The sequence below is a fragment of the Oryctolagus cuniculus genome, chromosome 4 (genome assembly GCF_051225735.1).
Source record: "Oryctolagus cuniculus isolate XC-2025 breed Fujian yellow rabbit chromosome 4, ASM5122573v1, whole genome shotgun sequence".
Classification (NCBI taxonomy): domain Eukaryota; kingdom Metazoa; phylum Chordata; class Mammalia; order Lagomorpha; family Leporidae; genus Oryctolagus; species Oryctolagus cuniculus.
Window position 1 is genome coordinate 140,639,882 of NC_142870.1, and position 19,667 is coordinate 140,659,548.

A 19,667-nucleotide genomic window follows, 5' to 3' on the forward strand; every position below is an offset into this window, starting at 1 on the left:
TGACGAAGCTGAACTTGCGCGTGGGAAGACAACAGGCAGTGCTGGTGACCCAGATCCCACAAACCCGGGGCAGTCGGCAGCCCGGCTGGCCCCACTGCACCCTACCCGGGTTCCTCTCCACTCTCACTCTAAGAACACGTTTGCAGTGACCAAGTCAGCTCTGACCGCTTTCCAAGAAGGACTTAACCAAATGGCACTAAGTAACTCAACAGGCACAGTCCGCGAGGGGAAGGGCAACGAGGGCAGACGCAGCCGAGGCAATGGGTCCCCGGGGACTCAGCCTCTCCGGGAACGGCTCCAACAGAGGGGCCCCCAGGTGGCTGCACCTGCAGGAGGGGGCCGGCCCAGAAGGCCCCCTGGCAGCTGTGGGCCGTGATCTGTCCCCACTGCCCAGTCTCGGGGTGGCCCAGGCCCGTCCTTGCCTCTACCACCTTATCTCCACTTTGCAGGAAGTGAGTTGCCCCGCATCCATCAGGCCGCAAAGGCCTTGGGGATTCCCCAGCCAAGGCTGAGATCTGTAACACGGCACACGATGGGGACGCTTAACAGGTGACTGTGACCTGAGACTCGCACTGAGGTCCTGAATTCACTCTGCAACCCACCCAGCCTGAGCCGCCGGGCTCCGGGCAGGGCACAGCTGAGCCAGAGGGGAGGCAGAGCCTCGAGGAAGAGCTGCTGCCAAGTGCCAGGTGCACAGCCCTCTACCAGGTGGCCACACTCACGGGACCTCTCCTCTGGAAGTACTCAGAGTGGCCCCCCAAAGCCGTGGGGTGCCCAGCCATAGCTGTGTGGTCTCGGGACTACCCCTGTCTTGAGCCGAGCCAGCCAATCAAATTCCCGCTGTGGGCACATGAAGTGGACTCTGGAGCCCACGGGATGGCCCACACTGTCCACGAGGCTACCCTGGGTCTGGCCAGCGGATAGCCACTGGGTGGGCAGCGGCACGGCTGTACCAGGTGTCAACGCACGGAGACTCTGCTCCACCTGATGGAGAGAAGCCACTTCCCTGAGCGCCACTCCCCACACCCCTCTCCCAGGGTCCAGAAATGGAGGGGTTAACGCCCAGCACAACCCCAGCTGAGGGTCGGTTTTGTTCAGGACCCTTCCGGTACCCTCCCCATTTCCAGCTTGTCGGGCTCCGCCAAGGCGTGCTCCAACCCCAGACGCCAGCCTCATGCATGGGGGTCCCCTGAGCTGCAGGAGAGAGCCCAGCAGGCCACGGAGCTAGGGAGCCGCAGCAGGTGCAGAAGCACGGAGGGCTGTGGGTCTGGTGAGATGGGGGTTACGTAACCGCAGCCTCTGAGGGTCTTGGCGGAGGCAGGGATGAAAGGCGAGAGAGAGGGGTCTCAGCCTGGAGGCAGCGAGCGGTGGAGGCCTGGCCCCTGACATCCTGGACCCCACCCAGGCCCCAGGCTGTGCCTCCATGTTTGCTGCCTAAGAAGCCCCACGTGCCCAGGCCGCGGGCACTGGGCAGCTCCAGCCCACCACAGGAAAGCATATAAAAGCCTCAGGAGGGTTTGACATAAAGTGGTTCACGGGCAGAGGTCTGAGCTGAAGTTAGGCTGCTGTGGCCTTTAAATAGCAGCCCCGGCTGCCGTGAGGCCACGAGGGGCCCCGCCAGGCAGGCTGGCACTCCAGGAGCATTCCATCAGGACATGTTCCCCATCGAGCGATCCCTGTCTCCAGCCTCCTCTTCTGACGCCTGCTTGCGCTGGCGGGCGCCCCCAGACGTGGCTGCCAGGGGTCTGGCCTGTGGTTCTTTGTTAGCCGTGCCTCCGATTTTAGCACCACGCTATTTCCATACACGCAGTCTCCACGCTGTTCAATTATGTTTCATCCCAAGGGCCTTCAACCAAGGGCAGGTTGTCGCTCCTCCCAGGACAAAGGTAAAGACTGAAAGAGTTACCTTACACCCACAGGCGCTGCAGCTGCTAACGCGCGCGCACTGTGGCATCTCACTCGTTCCTTACCCAGCCCTGCCCGGCACAGACACGAGGCCGAGCCTCAGACAGACTTATGGACACGCCTGCTGCCCTGAACGGAAGAGCTGGGCCAGTCTGGGAACTCCTAACCCAGTGCTTACTGTCCCACATCCCAGAGTGGGAAACCCTGCCTCGGCGGGCCTGGGCTCAAACCTCGATGTATCTGCTGTGCTGCCTGCAGGAGGTGTCCCCGGCTCCCCTTTTCAATTGTATAATGGCTTTCACCTGCAAGACCACTCGGACGCTCAGCTCCTGCTATCAGTGCGTGCTTAATGGATGCGGGTCACTCCTCCGCCCTGTAATTTTCCACTGCACACGACAGAGCAGATTCTTGAAGATGACTTGTAAGAAACGCGCAATTTACCTGTTAGCCACCAGAGTGCAGTCAATTTCCAGTCGCTTGGTTTTGGGGATGGCATACAGCGGGTACCTGTCTCCGTGGCGAATGAACACGTGCACCGAGACCAGCTTAAAGTGATGCGGGGCGTGACCTGCAAGACACAGCCGGTGGTCACTCCACAGGGCTCAATCTTCCAGAGGAGGGCTGGGGTGGGGGTGGGTGTGTGTGTGATCTGGCCATGCCTGTGCTGGGCCCCCAAAGAGGAGGTGGTGACCATCACTGCACAGCCACAGTCAGGGGCCTCTGTATCCCAGACCACCCGGAAACAATGGCGAGGACAGGTTCTGGGGTGGGCGGTGGGGTGGGCTGGGGCCAGAGGGCTCGTGCTGATGGAGGTGCTCTCCCCCATATCCATAGGCCAGGGGCCGGCCCCCAGGAACTCTGCAAACAATGGCTTCTGTTGTAGAGCCTCAGACCAACAGAGAGACACACACACTCCCATCATCCTTTGAGAACACTCAGCAAAGCAGGACAATGGAGGAATCATGTGTTCCAGCAGCTTTATGGCACGACACCCTTCCGGCTCGCCAAGGCCGCCCCACAGACGCGGTGACGGGCCGTATCGGTGAGCCATGAGCTGGTCCCAGTGAGGGGCTCCTGAACCCCCTCTGCAGCCCTGCGCCACGTGCACTGGTTACTCCCCTTCAGGGCCCGGGAGCTCACGGCCCAGAGGCAAGCGCGGGACCTGAGCCCAGCTCACCTAAGCCCCGTCACTGGGCTATGCTGCTTGAAGATGGAGTTCCCGGCGGCACGGCCAGGCCTACCTTCCATGCTGCGCTCGGCCACACTCGGGAGGTTGCAGTACAGGAGCGCCTCGTACACGGGGTCCGTGACCGGGGGCTCCGTCACAGGGTCAGGCATGATCCTCTTCCGGCTCTTGCTGCTCACTGCATTCTTGGTGGCTGACACGGGGATCAGGTGGACTGCAAGGCAAACCACGCGGATCACAAGGCCCAGGCCCTGGGGCTCCAGGGTGGACTCCAGGGTAGGGAGGGGTCAGCTTCTCAGTGTGTCCCGAGCCCCTCCTCCTTCCCAGTGCCACAGCAGTGCCTGGCCACATAAGGCCAGCAAGCCATCCCCGAGACAGGGTCCATCCTTTGGGGAAGGGGAGAGCAAAATGCCCGTGAACTTCTCCCAACCCAATCACTCGTCCTCACAGCAGATGACCGAGTCCTACCGCCCTGTCAACTCTGGCCCTCTCTGGAGGGCTGCTGGGCGCTAGATGCGGTATCTCACAAAGCTCAGTTAGCACCACCTGTCCACTCACGGGCCCTGCTCGGGGATCCCCATGAGGGTCCGGGCACATGAACGCACTGGGTGGAGCCTGGTCTGGCGCTCACTCCTCCGGTCCCAAGCACCAGCTTTCCCACCTGTGTCCTCTGGGTGAGGGCGGGGGATGGTGAGGGGAAGGGGCGGTGAGGGTGGGCCCACTGTCTGCGACATCTGTTCATCTCACACCCTTTCTCTGTGAGGTCTGGGCGAGCTGTCAGTCATGAGGTCCTGCCCTCCCACCCCGCAGCAGGGCAGAAGTGACGGGAGCCAATGATGACAGCGGTAGCCGGTGGCCCCCTTGTCCTTGGGGAAGGAGCTACAGAGACACCTGAAGGGGGTCTGCTTCTCCTGGACGCTATCCGTCAGGCACGGCAGCTTGGGGCTGCCCGGCCATCCGCCCGTCTGTGGACAGTCTGTCTCGGTGGTCCCGGTGTTCCCATCCCCATAGCAGCCCAGACTTTCCAGAACAACTTTCAAAGCGGTAACCACACTTCCAGCACCCACAGATCTAGTTAACTTCTGCAAGGTGTATTAACCACCATCACACACACACACACACACACACACACACACACACACAGAAACGACTGGCAGCACAGGCACCAGCCATCAGTCTCAATCAATTTAAATGCCCCCAACTTCTTCTACATAAATATTTAAAACTTCCCTCTGGCAAAGAGCTGCCATAAACAAAGACAAAAGGCAAGTGATATATGGAGAGAAAAATGTCCACCACACACATAACAGACGGATGATTAAGCTCCAGAGTACACAAGAGTCCCTTCAACTGGAAAATCATTAAAGGACATGAACAGGCTAATTATAGACGAACAGGCACCACTGGCCAACAGACACAGGGAAAGATGCTCACGGCTATGCATAATTAAAGAAATGCAGAGTAAACCAGTAATGGCTGTGACTGTCCCCCCGTCAGACTGGAAAGTAAGGTTTCAATGATAATTCCAATACTGGCCTGGCAGGAGTGAGAGAACCCTGAGGCTTCCACGCACTGCAGGTGGAGTGATACGGAACCGCCTTTGGAAGCCGTGCTTGCCAGAAGCCATTCAAGTGTCCTCTGGGCCTTATCCCTGTTCCCATTACTCTCGACCTGAGAATCCATCTATCCCATAAAGGTAGCAGTTCCCACACACGGAACGAGACTCACTGCTGCGCTGGCTGTAGTAACAGAATTAGAAACAGCCACCCCCAGCAGAGCAGAATGGCACATCCACACTACAGGAGGCTCCGCCCCGACTGATAAGAACAGCAGAGAATCAAAGGTAGGCGCTCCCGTTATGGTGCAGTGGGTCAAGTCACTGCTCGGGACACCTGCGCCCCCTATTGGAGGGATGGTTTGCATCCTGGCTGCTCCACTTCTGATCCAGCTTCTTGCTAGTGCGCCCAGGAAGGCAGCGGAGGGTGGCTCAAGTACTTGTGTTCCTGCCATCCAGGCGGGAGACTTGGCTCCTGGCTTCAGGCTGGCCGAGCCCTGACTCTTGGGGCACTTGGCAAGTGAACCAGCAGATGTAAGACCTCTGTGTGTGGGGCTGGCACTGTGGTACAGAGAGTTAATGCCCTGGCCTGAAACGCCAGCATCCCATATGGCACTGGTTCGAGACCTGGCTGCTCCACTTCCGATCCAGCTCTCTGCTATGGCCTGGGAAAGCAGTAGAAGATGGCCCAAGTGCTTGAGCCCCTGCCCCTGTGAGGGAGACCTGGAGGAAACTCCTGGCTCCTAGCTTCAGATCGGTACAGCTCTGGCTGTTGCAGCCAACTGGGGAGTGAACCATCAGATAGAAGACCTCTCTCTCTTTTTCTGCCTCTCCTCTCTCTCTCTCTGTGTAACTCTGACTTTCAAATAAATAAATAAATCTTAAAAAGAAAAAAAGACCTCTGTGTGTGTGTCCCTCCCTCTCTCTGTGCCACTTTGCCTTTTAAGTGAATTAAAGAATGAATCTTAAAAAAAAATGAAGATGAATTGAGGTGAATAAACCCCATCATTGGATATGAACATAATCATGTCTGAGTGAAGAAAAAGCAAATGCGAGTGCACGGTGCCATTCGGGTGTGTGTTTACCACGGACGCACACAGAGCGACCACTGGTGGCGTGTCCATCACCGGGCTGCAATGGCTTGCCCTGGGGCAGGGATGCAGTGGGGTGTGGAGAGTATTTCGGTCTTTCTGTAAACATTTCTATTGTTTTACGTGTCCACACACAGACATGCACGTATATGTTTACAGTAAACACCTGCTACCCATTTTCTCTGTGTAAAGAGATATAGACCTCTTTCTATAACACACACATAGACATATATGCCTTTGACAGCCAGTATTTGCCCATTCCTGCCTGTGTCACTAGGACAGCGACCACACAGCTACACACTGCTCCATCACTAACTCAGAACCAGTGCTTCGGCCACTCCCGGAGCCCCTGTCTTGCCAGCAGCTGGGAGAGGCCACGGTGGCTGATGCCCGGCTCAGGTGTTCCTAGAGAATCAACATCAGAAGTCGCGCCAGAGCGAGGGGGTGTGGAATGACTGATGTCCCAAGGCAGTGTCCCGGTGACCTGGCCCTCTGGCTGGACGGCAGCCTGAGTCTTTCACTCTGCCCTTCCTAAGAGCCACCAGGTACCAGCCTCTTGGTGACACCTGTGGGCACACTCTCCTGGCTAGGCAGGAAGAGGTGCAGCCAAGGACACGAGATGAGTGACATGCGGATGGAGGGACATGGGCTCCCGGGTCCCTGGCCTGTGGAAGCTGCCACTCAGCAACGACAGGGGCTGGGTCCAAATGACCCCACCATGACCCAGAGAGCGGTGGTTGGAAAGCCACAAAGATCAGGTAACGATCAGAACAAGAGCTTCCGTCAGGGAGATCTTATCTGCAGCTTCCTCGGGCATCCGTGCCCGTGGGCCCGATTCGCTGGGTCCGAGTGTTGAGCTCGTTCTGTGCTTTCTGTGCCTTCCTGAGTCACCCGGACCCGGCGCCAGCCCACACGGGGCCCTCCAGACACCAGGTACTCAGAGAAGTTCCCAAGCATAGAAGCCATACAGAGTCTCCCCAGTTCTAGCTGTATTCTTCACCCCAACTTGGTTCTCATTATCCTGAACTGTTCAGAGCCACCCCACCCCACCCCACAGGGTGTTTCTCACCCATGCTTCTCCCTGCTTGCAATCTTACCCTTACCCCATAACTAATCTCAGGAGTCACCTCCTCCAGGAAGGCCACCAGGCAGTTTCCACGTCCCTCTTCTAGGAGTCTACCCAGCTTCCGCTACTGTCATGGCTCATAGCACAGTATTTGTAACTGGGGGTGCCCTGGACTTGTCACCTGACCACCCAAGCACCCAGCCACCTGCGACTACACCCCTTTCACATCTACAGCCCCTGCTGACCGGCAGGAGATAGGCCTTCCAAAAGCGCTTGCTGAACCAAGGGCCTGCTCTGAGCCAGGTTCTACGCTCCAGGCTTTGATGAAACATCTCATTGAATCTTCCCAAGGGAGCCTGGGGGACAGGGGCCACCCAGTCGGCCTCGGGGAGGGGATTGGCCCCCATAGGCTTCCTGGAGAAGACACGCAGGCCAGGCCTGGAAGGCTGAGGTGAAGCCAACAATGCGGAGTGGCAGCCGGGTGCTGGGTGAAGGGCTGTGTGGCATGGGCCGACACTGCAGGCAGGAGGCAGTGAGCCGGCTCAAGACCCACCTCAGATCCCCAGCGACTTCGGTGCAGTCGGCCATGGGGCAGGGAGCCCCGAGTGGGGGGCAGGGTCACGAAAGAGCCCGGCGGGGCAGATGCCGGGCTGGCTGGAGGCGGGTGGCCTCTGCCCTGGCCCCATGTTCGTCTTGCTCATCTGGACAGAGGGGGCTGATGCACGGGGCAGGGGACCCCGGGACGCTGCTTCTCTCCACAAGGCCTTGCTCACCCCAGCAGCTCCTCCAGCCACCCTGTGCGACCATCAGGAGCTCTGCTGGTCCTAATCAGAACGCAGCAGCTCTGATGTCATCAGCCAAGAGACTGGTGGGGAGGGGGGAGAGATCCAGGACTAGGCGGATGAACAGAAGGATCCTGAGTGACACTGCGGAGGTGGAAAAAACCAGGCATCTAAATGAGTGCCCTGGGGCCACTGTGACACTAGGAGCAACAGGGACAAAACAGCGGACAGCTTGTATGGCATGCCCGACGGGACGGGCGGGCCGCTTCCCCGCGGCGTGAGGACCCAGCGGAAGCAGATTTCCATCACCTACTCATCCGCTCCGCTGTCATGTCCACCACATCTCTGTGCCTCTGGCCCTCTCGTACAGAGATGCCGGCGGGGTCTCCCCAAGTTGCGAAGAGGTGGCAGAGAACGCCACCTGCCAAGCACTTCCTCGCTTTCGGAAGCAAACCCCAAACTGCCCAGAACCACGAGTGGACAAGCGGGAGCCATTCCACACGGGCCCCATCTCACCCTCCAAACGCACGCAGGGTGAATCCGCAGGCACTGTTAGCAGATACGGCCCAGCTACAGTGCGGGTGCACGGCAAACTGGCCCCTCCTGCCTTTCCCAGCTTTGCACCTCATGCTAGAGCGAGAAAACATCAGACAGGTCTGGGCAAGTCAGGGGGCCTCTGTGAGGCCCCGCAGTCGGCAAGCCCGGGCCTGCGACCCCCTGCCCCCCGCCCCATAGCCCCCAAAGCCTGGTATTCATACGTCTGTCCACTCAGCCACCCGACAGCTATCATTAAACAAGAAGAGAGGAGCAGGAAGCAGGCAGACCGTAAGAGGGAAGTGGCCTTTTCGGTCACAATGCCTCCTGCACTCTCTGGCCATCAGTTTGGGGCTGCAGGTGCAGGAATGGTGCTGTGATGTTTCAGCCGTCAGGGTGCAGCTGAGCTGTCAGTAACAGCACCAGGCAAGACGCGACCTGCCCAGGGTGCCCTGGCTCTGCAGCCAACACTGCAGCCTGCTCTGGAGGGAGATGCTCAGACGGTCTGTCCATTTCAAGTTTCATCTAGTCTCCTGATGATCCCCAGGGACTAGATAAAGGTGGGAGAGGGTCCTGGGTCAGGGCCAAGGCCAGATCATAATCTACCAGCCTGGGTTCCTGGGCCACAGGCTCCTGCCTGGCCTCTGGGTCTCAGGTCACTTTAGTTACTACTATAAGCTCAATGGTCCCCAGGGTGCGCAGGCGATGCTTCGGTTAGGTGTCTGGTGTCAGCTCATTACCTGAGTCCCTTTGGCTTGCACAAAAATGGGCCATGTCGCCCTTCTGGGATACCGAGTCAAGGTATGTGGTCTTCGCCCCACTTCCCCATAGCAAGGCACAGAAGCCCAGCCAGCCGGTCTCCCTTTGCCTCAGCCACTCTGGTCTCAGCAGCTTTTCTACCCACCCCCCTTTTTTTTTTAAGATTTATTTATTTATTTGAAAGGCAGAGCCACAGAGAAAGAGATCTTCCATCTGCCGGTTTACTCCTCAGAGGTCTGCAACACCTAGAGCTGGGCCAGGTCAAAGCCAGGAGCCTGGAACTCCATCTGGGTCTCCCACTTGGGGGCTGAGCCCCAAGCACTTGGGCCGTCTTCCGCTGCCTTCCCAAGCCATTAGCAGGAAGCAGGATTAGAAGTGGAGCAGCTGGGACTCGAACTGGCGCCCATATGGTTTGCCTGTCGGACCTTCATAAATACATTCAGCTGTTCTTCAGAAGTTAAAACACCCCCAGCGCCACCACAAACAGCACACAGCTGGGGTGCCTGCTCTCTTCTGTTTGTTTTGGGAGGCGGGGGTGGAGACAGGTGAAGGGTGAAGCTCGGGGCCACCTGTGCAGACAGGGAGGCGCTCGGTGTCACACAGACAAGCCTGAGCAGGTGAGTTTGCACCTTGCACTTCCCTTTCTCATCCATCCAACATCAGCCTTTCCTCTTTTGCTCACCCCCGGCGGTGCCCCCGCTGCACCCCATTCGGGAAGAACTGAGTCAGGCTCTGGCTATGCCTGGTGGCACTCAGGGAGCCAGGAGCCCTGGCAGGGGAGCCGCTGCAGCTGGGGATGAGGGCTCAGCACACCCCACAGGCTCTCAGAGTGTCCCTGTCTGACCCTTCCCTCTGTCACTCCCCATCCACCTGCACGGGGTGCCAGGGTGCAGGGGCGCCCACTGTGGTCTGAGCCTGGACCCCAGCAGCAGCCCCCAGAGGGGAGTCTTGGCCTGACAGGCCCACTGGATTCACTGATGCAGACACTAGGGATTCCAGAGCATGACAGAAACTAGGCACAGGCGGGCCCCGACACAGAGCTGAGGAAAGAACCCGTCTCCCCAGCCTGCTCAGGCCCGCCACCCTCTGCCCTTTCCTTGGGGGACCTGGTAAAAGCCACTGACCTGGGCCCCTGACAGGGGGCTTTAGACCCCAGCTCCTGAATTTGACTTTTAGGGGGTTCACAAGCCCTCTGCGATCACGTGGCCCAGGCTAAGAATACACCAACGTCCCCAGAAACGGGTTTCTAATTTCGACACTCTTAAGAACAGATCGTTAACACAAAATTTTTTTTAAATCAAAAAGGATCTTTACACTTCATATAAACATGAGCTGAGCCTAAAATAGTCTTCCAACACCATGCCATAAAAAGAAGTGGGGAGGTGGCGTTGTGGGACAGCAGGTTAAGCCACCGCCTATGATGCTGGCATCTCATGTGAGTGAGGTTTTAAGTCCCAGCTGCTCCTCTTCCAATCCAGCTCCCTGCTGATGGCCTGGGAAACCAGCAGAAGATGGCCCAAGTGTTTGGGCCCCTGCAGCTACACTGGAGGCCCAGATGGAGCTCTGGGCTCCTGGCTTCAGCCTGGCCCAGCCCTGGCCACTGTGGCCATTTTGGGAAGTGAAGCAGTAGATGGAAGAGATCTGTCACTCTCCTTTCAAATAAATAAATAACTCTTTGGAGGGAAAGAGAGGGGAGAAAGGGAGAAGAGGAGAAAAGGAGGGGCGGGTATTTGATACAGTAGTTAAGATGCTGCCTAGGACACATGCATCCCAGGTCAGAGGGCCTGGGTTCGAGTCCCAGTCCCACTCCCAATTCTAGCTTCCCTCTAATGTACACCCTGGGAGGCAGCAGGTGATGGCTCAAGCAGCTGGGTACCTGCCTCTCATGTGGGAGACCCGGGCTCCTGGCTTTGGCCCGGCCTAGCGCTGACTGTTGTAGACATTGGGGGAGTGAACACGTGGATGGAAAATCTGTCCGTTTCTGTCTCCCTCTCTCTCTGTCTAGGCCTTTCAAATAAAAATGCAAAATAATTAGTTTTTTTTTTTTCTAAAAAGGGAAAATCACACATAATCCTGCCACCCAGGAAAGCCACAGTGAACGTCTGAGTGTCCACGTGCAGCTGAGCGACCTGTGCGGTAGCCCCTGCACTGGTGGCAATGGGGCCAGTATGGCCCAAGGACACTGCTCTCCCTCCCTGCTCTCCCTCCCCTCCGTGGGGCAGTTTCCTGTGTCTCAAACACTGCATGCCATCAAGGCCACCAATCAGCCCTCTGGGAAGGCAGCTCTGCCCTCTGCCTTCTGTGTGAAAGGTGAGAGCTGGCCAGCTGGGTGGGGTGCTCTGGGGAGGCCCTCAGAGAATGAGAGCAGGTGGCTCAGGGTGGGGCCTGGGCCCCGAGGTGTCCAGCAGATGCCTGGAGCTGGGGAAGAGGTGGGGCCCTGGCTGGGTTCCAGGCCCGGTGCAGACACAGGGAGAGGAAAGGGCAGGGAGGGAGCGGGAGCCAGTTCAACCAGGAGGGCTGTCTGTCACGGCCTGCTCCCTGCTCTCTCCCCTCCTGTAGCCGCACTGTGGGGAGGACAGCATGGTGACACGGCCCCAGGGCTCTCTCAGAAGCCTGCCTGACTCCACGCTCTCCTACAGGCCTCAGATTCTGCCCGAGCGGCCTCTTCTACGTGGATTCCCTCCGTGAGGCCCACGGTGCGGCTGCTCCTGGGATCCCAGGGTTCCGCCGCTAATCACTACTCGCTTTGCTTTGAGGTTCTCAGTGCAAGGTGGCGGCCCTGCTGCCAAGCCTAGAGGGAGCGGGGCCGGAGCTGAGCAGTGCCAGCCACGTCCTTGGCTCCTCTCTGACCGGTGGCTACGCCAACCAGCACGTCCTGCGCACCGCGTTCCGCCGTGGTCTCTCCTCCCTGAGTCTCAGCAATCTGCAGGGGCTCTCCCGGGCTCACTGGCTGTTGCTGCTGCTGCTGCTTTTTTTTTTTTTTTAAGATTTTATTTATTTATTTGAGAGGCAGAGTTACAGACAGTGAGAAGGGGAGTCAGAGAGAGAGGTCTTCCATCCGCTGGTTCACTCCCCAAATGGCCATAACGGCCAGAGCTGAGCTGATCTGAAGCCAGGAGCCAGGAGCTTCTTCCAGGTCTCCCATGTGGGTGCAAGGGCCCAAGGATTTAGGCCATCTTCTACTGCTTTCCCAGGCCATAGCAGAGAGCTGGATTGGAAGAGGAACAGCCAGGACTAGAACCGGCACCCATATGGGATGCCGGCGCCACAGGCGGAGTATTAACCTACTGCACCACAGAGCCAGCCCCCCGTTAGCCCTTTTTTAAAAAAAATTATTTAGTTATTTTAATTTTGTTTGAAAGGCAGAGAGAGAGAGAGAGAGAGAGAGAGAGAAGGAAAGAAATCTTCCAGCCGCTGTTTCACTTGCCAAGTGCCTGCAAAAGCCATAGTTGAGTTAGGCCGAAGCCATGAGCCCAGAACTCCACCTGGATCTCCTGCATGCGTGTCAGGGACCCAGGAACCTGGGCCATCACCTGTTGCCCGGCAGAGTGTGCATAGCAGGGAGCTGGATGGGAAGTGGAGTGCCAAGACTTGAATCAGGCGCTCTGATGTAGAATACAAGTGTCCCCAAGCAGTGACCTAACCACTGTGCCTCATGCCTGCCCCACCCACTTCTTAGAGAAGTCAGTACCACTGACTTAAGAGACACACATATGCACTGTGCACATGGCAACTTTAAAAAGCTTGGGGGAAAATGCAATGTGTTTTGGTGCAAAAAAATTCTGAAATCCATGTATAGCTTTTTATTCATATTTCCATGAATTTTTGGAAGATCCCCTTCCTATGCATGGATTTCATTTTTCTTTGCATCAAATTCTTTTTAATTTTCATTTTCAGGTACCAGCATTGTGGTGTGTAGTAGGTTAGGCCTCTGCCCTGCGACACTGGCATCCCATTTGGGTGCTGGTTCGAGTCTTGGCTGCTCCGCTTCAGATCGGGCTCCCTGCTATGGCCTGGGAAAGCAGTGGAAGATGGCCCAAGTGCTTGGGCCCCTGCACCATGTGGGAGACCTGGAAGAAGCTCCCGGCTCCTGGTTTTGGCCTGGTCCAGCCCTGGCCATTTGTGGGAGTGAACCAGCAGATGGAAGATCTCTCTCTGTCTCTCCTCTCTCCCTGTAATTCTGCCTTTCAATTAATAAAAAAAAAAAATCTACAAAAAAAAAAAAAAACCCTCATTTTGAAGTCCCTGCCTGCACACTCTATCCAGAGCACCATGTGTCTTCCGTGGAGTGTATGAGGGACGCCTTCTAAGGCAGCTCAGGCGGGTCTCTGACCAGCAACTGCATTGCGATGGCCACAGGGTGCTGCCCGCTGGACACTTCGCTTCCTGCTTAAATGACGCTGCAACAAACACCTTCAAACACACATCTCCTCACCTTGTCCAATTACTGCTCAGAAGGAATTCTCTGAAGATTAGAAAGGAAAAGAAGGAAGCTAGAGAGACAGGGAGAGAGAGCGTGAGAGAGAGAGAGAGAGAGAGAGAGAAAACCAAAAAAATGTCATTTTTCCCGCCCTGGAAGAAAAGTAAAGTGACCCAGGGACATCATGTGCCCACCTGTGGCTTGCAGAAGGACCTGCTACCCGACACGCACCCCCTTCCGGTGCAACTACAACGTGAGCTTAGGAAGCGGACAAAGCTGGCTGGTCAGCTTGCTTTTGTCACACACACACAGGCTTCTTTTCTCACTCACAGGTAATTCAACTCCACGTGGCAGCTGGGATAGAGCAGTGAGATGAAAGTCAAAATTAAAACACCCAGCAACCAAACAGAAAATCAATCCTCCAGAGCAGTATCCAAATTCATACAAAATGCTAAATTTAAAACTTCATGGCCGGCGCTGCGGCTCACTAGGCTAATCCTCCACCTGTGGTGCCGGCACACTGGGTTCTAGTCCCGGTCGGGGCACCAGATTCTGTCCCGGTTGCCCCTCTTCCAGGCTAGCTCTCTGCTGTGGCCAGGGAGTGCAGTGGAGGATGGCCCAAGTGCTTGGGCCCTGCACCCCATGAGAGACCAGGAGAAGCACCTGGCTCCTGCCATCGGATCAGTGTGGTGCGCCGGCCGTAGTGCACCGGCCGCGGCGGCCATTGGAGGGTGAACCAACGGCAAAGGAAGACCTTTCTCTCTCTCTCTCTCTCACTGTCCACTCTGCCTGTCAAAAGAAAAAAAAAAAAAAAACTTCAGTGACAACGGTGAAATGGAGTATGACTGAACTCTTATGTTAAAACTGGAAGTGCTCGTCTTCAATGCCTGTTCTTTTTAGCTCCAGTTCACCAAAATACAAGCCCAGGAAGGACCTCAGTGTGGCTATTAAAACAAAGGGCAGGCTGAGCATCCTCAGTGTGAAAATGTGCCATCCCATGAGCTCCAGAATCGGAAACTTTTTGAGCGCTGATAGGACACCACAAGTGGAAAATGCTATACCATGAAACTCTCTTTAATGCAGAAAAAAAAAATTTTTTTTTGACAGGCAGAGTGGACAGTGAGAGAGAGAGACAGAGAGAAAGGTCTTCCTTTTGCCATTGGTTCACCCTCCAATGGCTGCTGCTGTCGGCGCACCGTGCTGATCCGAAACCAGGAGCCAGGTGCTTCTCCTGGTCTCCCATGCAGGTGCAGGGCCCAAGCACTTGGGCCATCCTCCACTGCACTCCCGGGCCACAGCAGAGAGCTGGACTGGAAGAGGGACAACCGGGACAGACTCTGGCGCCCTGACTGGGACTAGAACCCCATGGGCTGGCGCTGCAGGCGGAGGATTAGCCTAGTGAGCCGCAGCGCCGGCCACAGAAAATTCTTTAAAAACACTGTATAAAATTACTTTCAGGCTGTGCACAATGTAAGTGAACTTTGTGCCTACATTTGGGTTTCACCCCTCAAGTTGTCTCATCGCATGCATGCAAATATTCCAACACACACACAAAAAAACCCACAATATCCCAAACACCTCTGGGCATCAGCGTTTCAGGCAAGGAACACTCAGCTATTCACAGTATGTGAGACTGTGCCATGCAAGGGGCCACATCCCTCAAGCCTGTGCTATGAACACATACCAAGGTCTGCATTCACAATGCCCCACAGGGCAGGCTCTCTGGCCTAAAATGCACTCTGGGCAGGAGCACCCTTCTCAGCTATTTTCACCCAAATGTAGGCCTCTTCAGGAGTCCCCACAGAAAGCCAAAACTGCAAATGCTAATGCTAATCACCATCATCATATCACTATCGCCATCATCACCATCATAAGCCGAGGTAGAACCCCACCCCCAGCAACTCAGGAGGGAGTCCCAGCACCTGCTCTTCCCATGCCCCATGCCCGTTCAGGCACTTTTCTCCCAAGTCACAGAGTTCTACCAAGAGCTGTTACTCTCTTGCCTAGCAGGGATAAGCTCCAAAGCTACACAAAAGGGAAGGGATGTGGGGGCTAGAGGCTACAGGAAAAACGATGGCTCTGCAGCCAAAGGAGGCACCAGGGAGACCACAGAAGGCACATGCGTGCGTGCACACACACATGTATACATATACAAGCGTGCACACATGCACACGCACACGCACACACACACAGAGGGCTGACTGAGCTGGCACTCAGCCTGAGAACTTCCAGGTGGGTTACCTGCCTCCCTTGATGCTAAGGTTTGCATACGGGTGAGTGTGTCCCCAAAGACTCATGTGCTGAGAGCTTGGTCCCCAGTGTGCTGATGAGAGCTGCGAGGACCCGACAGAGGGGCCCTTGAGCAGGGTCATTAGGTCCCTGGGGCACGGCTCTCAGAAGGGATTCGTGTAGATCCTGCAGGTCCTCCTCTGCCTTCCCGTCTTGCTATGTGGTCTCCCCCTCTCTAACACGGCCCAGCCAGTGTGATGCCACCCACCACAAGGCTCTCCACAGGGCCAAGCTGATGCAGGGGCCGCCCCCCTGAACCTCCAGAAGTGAGCTGAAGAACCTCTTTCCTCTCTAAGTCACCCAGCCTGCAGTGTTTTGCAATAGTAACAACGGGGGCTTGACTAAGACACTGGGCTTCCAGACCCCTCCTGTGCACAGCCCCCCCCCCCCCCCCCGGCTGCTGCATGGCTTCCTCTGCTGGCCGGCGTGTCAGCTGGGGCCCTCTCTTCTTCTCCCATCCAACCTACTGGGTCCACAGGCCGGAGCCGCCAGGGCCTCGGCAGGCGGCGTATACGGCTCAAGGAGAGCAAGCACTCCTTGCCCAGAGGCCCGGCCCTGCACAGCTGCTCCTCCGTTCTTGCCAGTGCCAGCAAGCAACCTCTTGGGCCACAGAGAGTGCGATGTTTTTAAGAGGGGCTCCAGTTTATGTGAATTGCTTAGTTTTAAAACATCAGTAAATAAACATTAACATCTTCAAACACCAGTTGGGCCAAACAAAACAAGCTCTCAGGCTGTCAATTTAGGGCAGCTTCCACACGCTCCAGGGGCACCTGGTCCTCCCCAAGCCAGGGCCGCATGGACAGTGAATGTGAAGCGTCCAAACCTGGGGGTCCCTTCCAGGTCTCAGACCCTGAGATCCAAACTGTACTCATGCAGCCCTCAGATACTGCCAGTGACCCCTCGTAACTCCCCTGCCCACCAATCCAACCCTTTCCCATCCCCTGGCTCCATCCCCAGCCCCAGCTTGTCCTGCTGCCCGGCCTGGCCCACCCCTGCCTCTTCTTGCTCTGAGCCCTGTCCTTGGCCTCCCTGTGCAGGCCCAGGGAACCACCAGCTCTGCTGGTTGAGCTGGTCTGTGTTTGGGCCTTTCCTTCAGCCTTTGGCACACTTAGCCCAGATGGAGATGGGACTTTTATGTGACTGAATGCGTGGACCAATGCAGCATCTGCTGACCACTCCAGCGAGGCTCCTGGGTGTCACAATAGAGTCTCCCGCCTCCCTCCTGGTGGCCCTGGTCCCGTCACACCACCCAGTGAGCCACCAGGCACTACTGCACCACCATGCCACTTCCTGGCTTTGCTTCTTCCCCTTAGGGCGGATGCCTCCATCCAGGCCACCCTCAGCCTCCCCCTCCCACCATGTCATCTCGAAGCAGCCTCAGCCCAGGGAGTTCTGAGGTTCTGTGACACTAGGCTCACCCTCCAGGTGCTTGTTCACAATGCAGAATTTGGGGTTCCACTTCCACCAGGATTCTGACTGTGCAGGGAAGGGCTCCCCACCATGGGGCCATGGGGCCGGCGTTGTGGCATGGCAGGCTTAGGGACTACCTGCGTCGCTGGCATCCCATATGAGTGCTGGTTTGAGTCCTGCCTGCTCCACTTCCGTTCCAGATCCCTGCTAATGCACCTGGGAAGGCAGCAGAGGATGGCCCAAGTGCCTGGGCTCCAGCCACTTACACTGGAGATCCAGAAAGAGCTCCTGGCTCCTGGTTTCAGCCTGGCCCAACCCTGACTTGTTGCAGTCATTTGGGGAGTGAATCGGTAGACAGAGGATCCCTTTATGTCTCTCCCCCTCTCTAACTCTGCCTTTCAAATAAAACAAAATTAATCTTAAAAATAAAAAAAGCTCCCCAGGCAATTCTGATCAAGGTGCTCAAGAAACCAGACTGGACAGTGCAAAGCTGATGCTGTCTTCCCCGCCATGGGGGTTCCTATGGGGTTCCTAAGGTGGGGCTGGGAGGTGGCTAGCCGGGCCCTGCTCTCTCTCACTCTGCCTTTGCACACCCAGCTGCTCCTGCCTGGCCAATGCCTCCTTTCCCTCAAGGGTGAACTCAGATGCCGTTTCCTGTGGGGAATCTGCCCTGCCTCCCCAGCTGGCCCGGGTTCTTGTCCTGTCTTTCCACACCGCCCTGCCATAAATTATCACTGATTTGATTTAACATGCACTATGTTATGATGATCATGCATTAGGCACTTGCTAGCCATTTTATAACCATTAGCTCACAGAATCTTTTATCCGCATTACGAGACAGGAACTATCATTATACCCATTTTACAGATGAGTAAAGTGAGGCACGAGGCATGGAGTGGGTAAATAACTTGCCCGAGGTCCCCAAAGCTGCTAAGTGGCAGGGCAAGGATGTACTCCAGGAGTGTGGATCCGGAGTCCACACTGGACTGTGCTGCTGGCCTACGGTGCGCACTGTCGCCTCTCACCTGTCCTAGCACCTGTGCCCTGCATTCCAAGTGTTTGCTGGTGATGCTCCACTGGACAGAGAGCTTCCTGGGGCCTAGGGGAGCCCAGGGCCTGGGTGCAGTCTCAAGGAACATTTGCTAAAGAACAAAGCTCCGTGTCTTCTCGGGGCTGCATCAGGAAAGAAAGCTAAAACCTCAGAGTTTCGAGGGACTTTAAGTGGGACATGGGGCCCAACAACCTCCCCAGTGTTCTGCCCTTCAGAAGGTGACCCTGACTCTCCTGAGCTTGCACACTCCTCCTGCTGCACCTCTGCACGGCCCTGCCTCTGAGGAAGCTGCACCCTACCATGAGCCGAAACGTGCCCGTGTTCACCTGGGCCACACAGGTCAGGCCCGACGCCTCCCACAGGAGAGGGCTCTTCACCCCTGGCTTTCACATCCTCGGGTTAACCGTCACCTCTCCTCCCCAGGGAGCCAACTCTCCTCTCCCATCTATCTTGCACATTTCCCTCTGGTCCTGCTCTGGTCAATGGGCTCCTGTCCGAGAGGGTGACCCCAGACACACTTTGGGCTCGGGGCCTGGCATTGTGGTGCTTGGCCTGAAGCGCTGGCATCCCATATGGGCACCGGTTCGAGACCCGACTGCTCCACTTCCGATCCAGCTCTCTGCTATGGCCTGGGAAAGCAGTAGAAGATGGCCCAAGTCCTTGGGTCTCTGCACCCACATGGGAAACCCAGAAGAAGCTCCTGGCTCCTGGCTTCAGATCAGCACAGATACTTTGGGCTCAGCAGACATTAACCCCATCACAGCCAGTGTACTCTGACATCAAACACAGCCATGCGTCTCGGGACAACATTTGGGTCCACAGGGGATGGTGGCTATAGCACCTAGGGCTATGAGAGCACACACTGTGATGTCCTCACAGCGCCGAGATGCACCCCCCACTGTATTTCTCAGAACATATCTCTGACGCGTGACCATAAATGGATGATGTGTTTCCAAAGCTCCCTTGCCCCCCCCCCCCAATGGTGCCTGTAACACAACCCTGGGCAGCCTTTTGGAACAGCAAAGGGCCCTGGATTCTGATGATGGTGTGTCATGATGGGACCCCGTGCCACTTTGCTTATAGGGTTTACGTTGGCGCAGCGTCCGTGAGGCCAGGGATTTCCTGTAAAGTCTCTGTTCTGGCACCAACCTGGCAGGCAACGATAATTAACTGCTGCTCTCCAGCAGGATCAGAGGCTTCCACTAGCCGAGGGTTTTTCTAAAAGTCTCCGTTCTCGCACCAGCTTTGCAAAGCAGCAGTAAGTGTCTCTATTTCACTGCTTGGTGGGGGAAGCTGGCGGTCCAACCCCAAGCTACCTCTCCAGAGCCCGCGCGCTCCTGCCACGCCGCCATCCGGGGAACTAGGGTTGGAACGTGGCGAGATGGGCACAAAGTCAGCACGGAGGCGATGCTGGTCACAGCGGGAACGCGGACGGTCACAAACCAGCAGACGAGACGCGGCGGCCCTGCAGCTGAGGATTCCTGAGGACGCCTCCCATTCAAGAACTCGTTTCTCTACTTGCATGGATTTTAACTGCAGTAACCAAGGGTCCTTATGCCTTAGTTGCTCCACTCTACAACTCAAGCACCAGGGATTTCAGCGTGTCCCGCTTTCTAAAC

At 56.6% G+C, this 19,667-nt stretch overlaps 1 protein-coding gene and 1 long non-coding RNA gene across 7 annotated transcripts in view; one reads left to right on the forward strand and one right to left on the reverse strand.

The window, feature by feature from the left end:
* LOC149127135 (uncharacterized) overlaps positions 1-19,667 on the forward strand; it is a 563,175-nt gene that overhangs the window by 467,799 nt on the left and 75,709 nt on the right. The window lies entirely within an intron of this gene.
* PXYLP1 (2-phosphoxylose phosphatase 1) overlaps positions 1-19,667 on the reverse strand; it is a 69,208-nt gene that overhangs the window by 13,910 nt on the left and 35,631 nt on the right. For all 5 annotated transcript variants that reach the window (XM_051818661.3, XM_089331134.1, XM_089331135.1 and 2 more), the window contains 2 exons: positions 3,147-3,305; positions 2,347-2,473 (listed from right to left, as the gene is read on the reverse strand). In XM_051818661.3, coding sequence (XP_051674621.1) covers positions 2,347-2,473; positions 3,147-3,305 — 286 coding nt within the window. The remainder of the gene's footprint in view (positions 1-2,346; positions 2,474-3,146; positions 3,306-19,667) is intronic.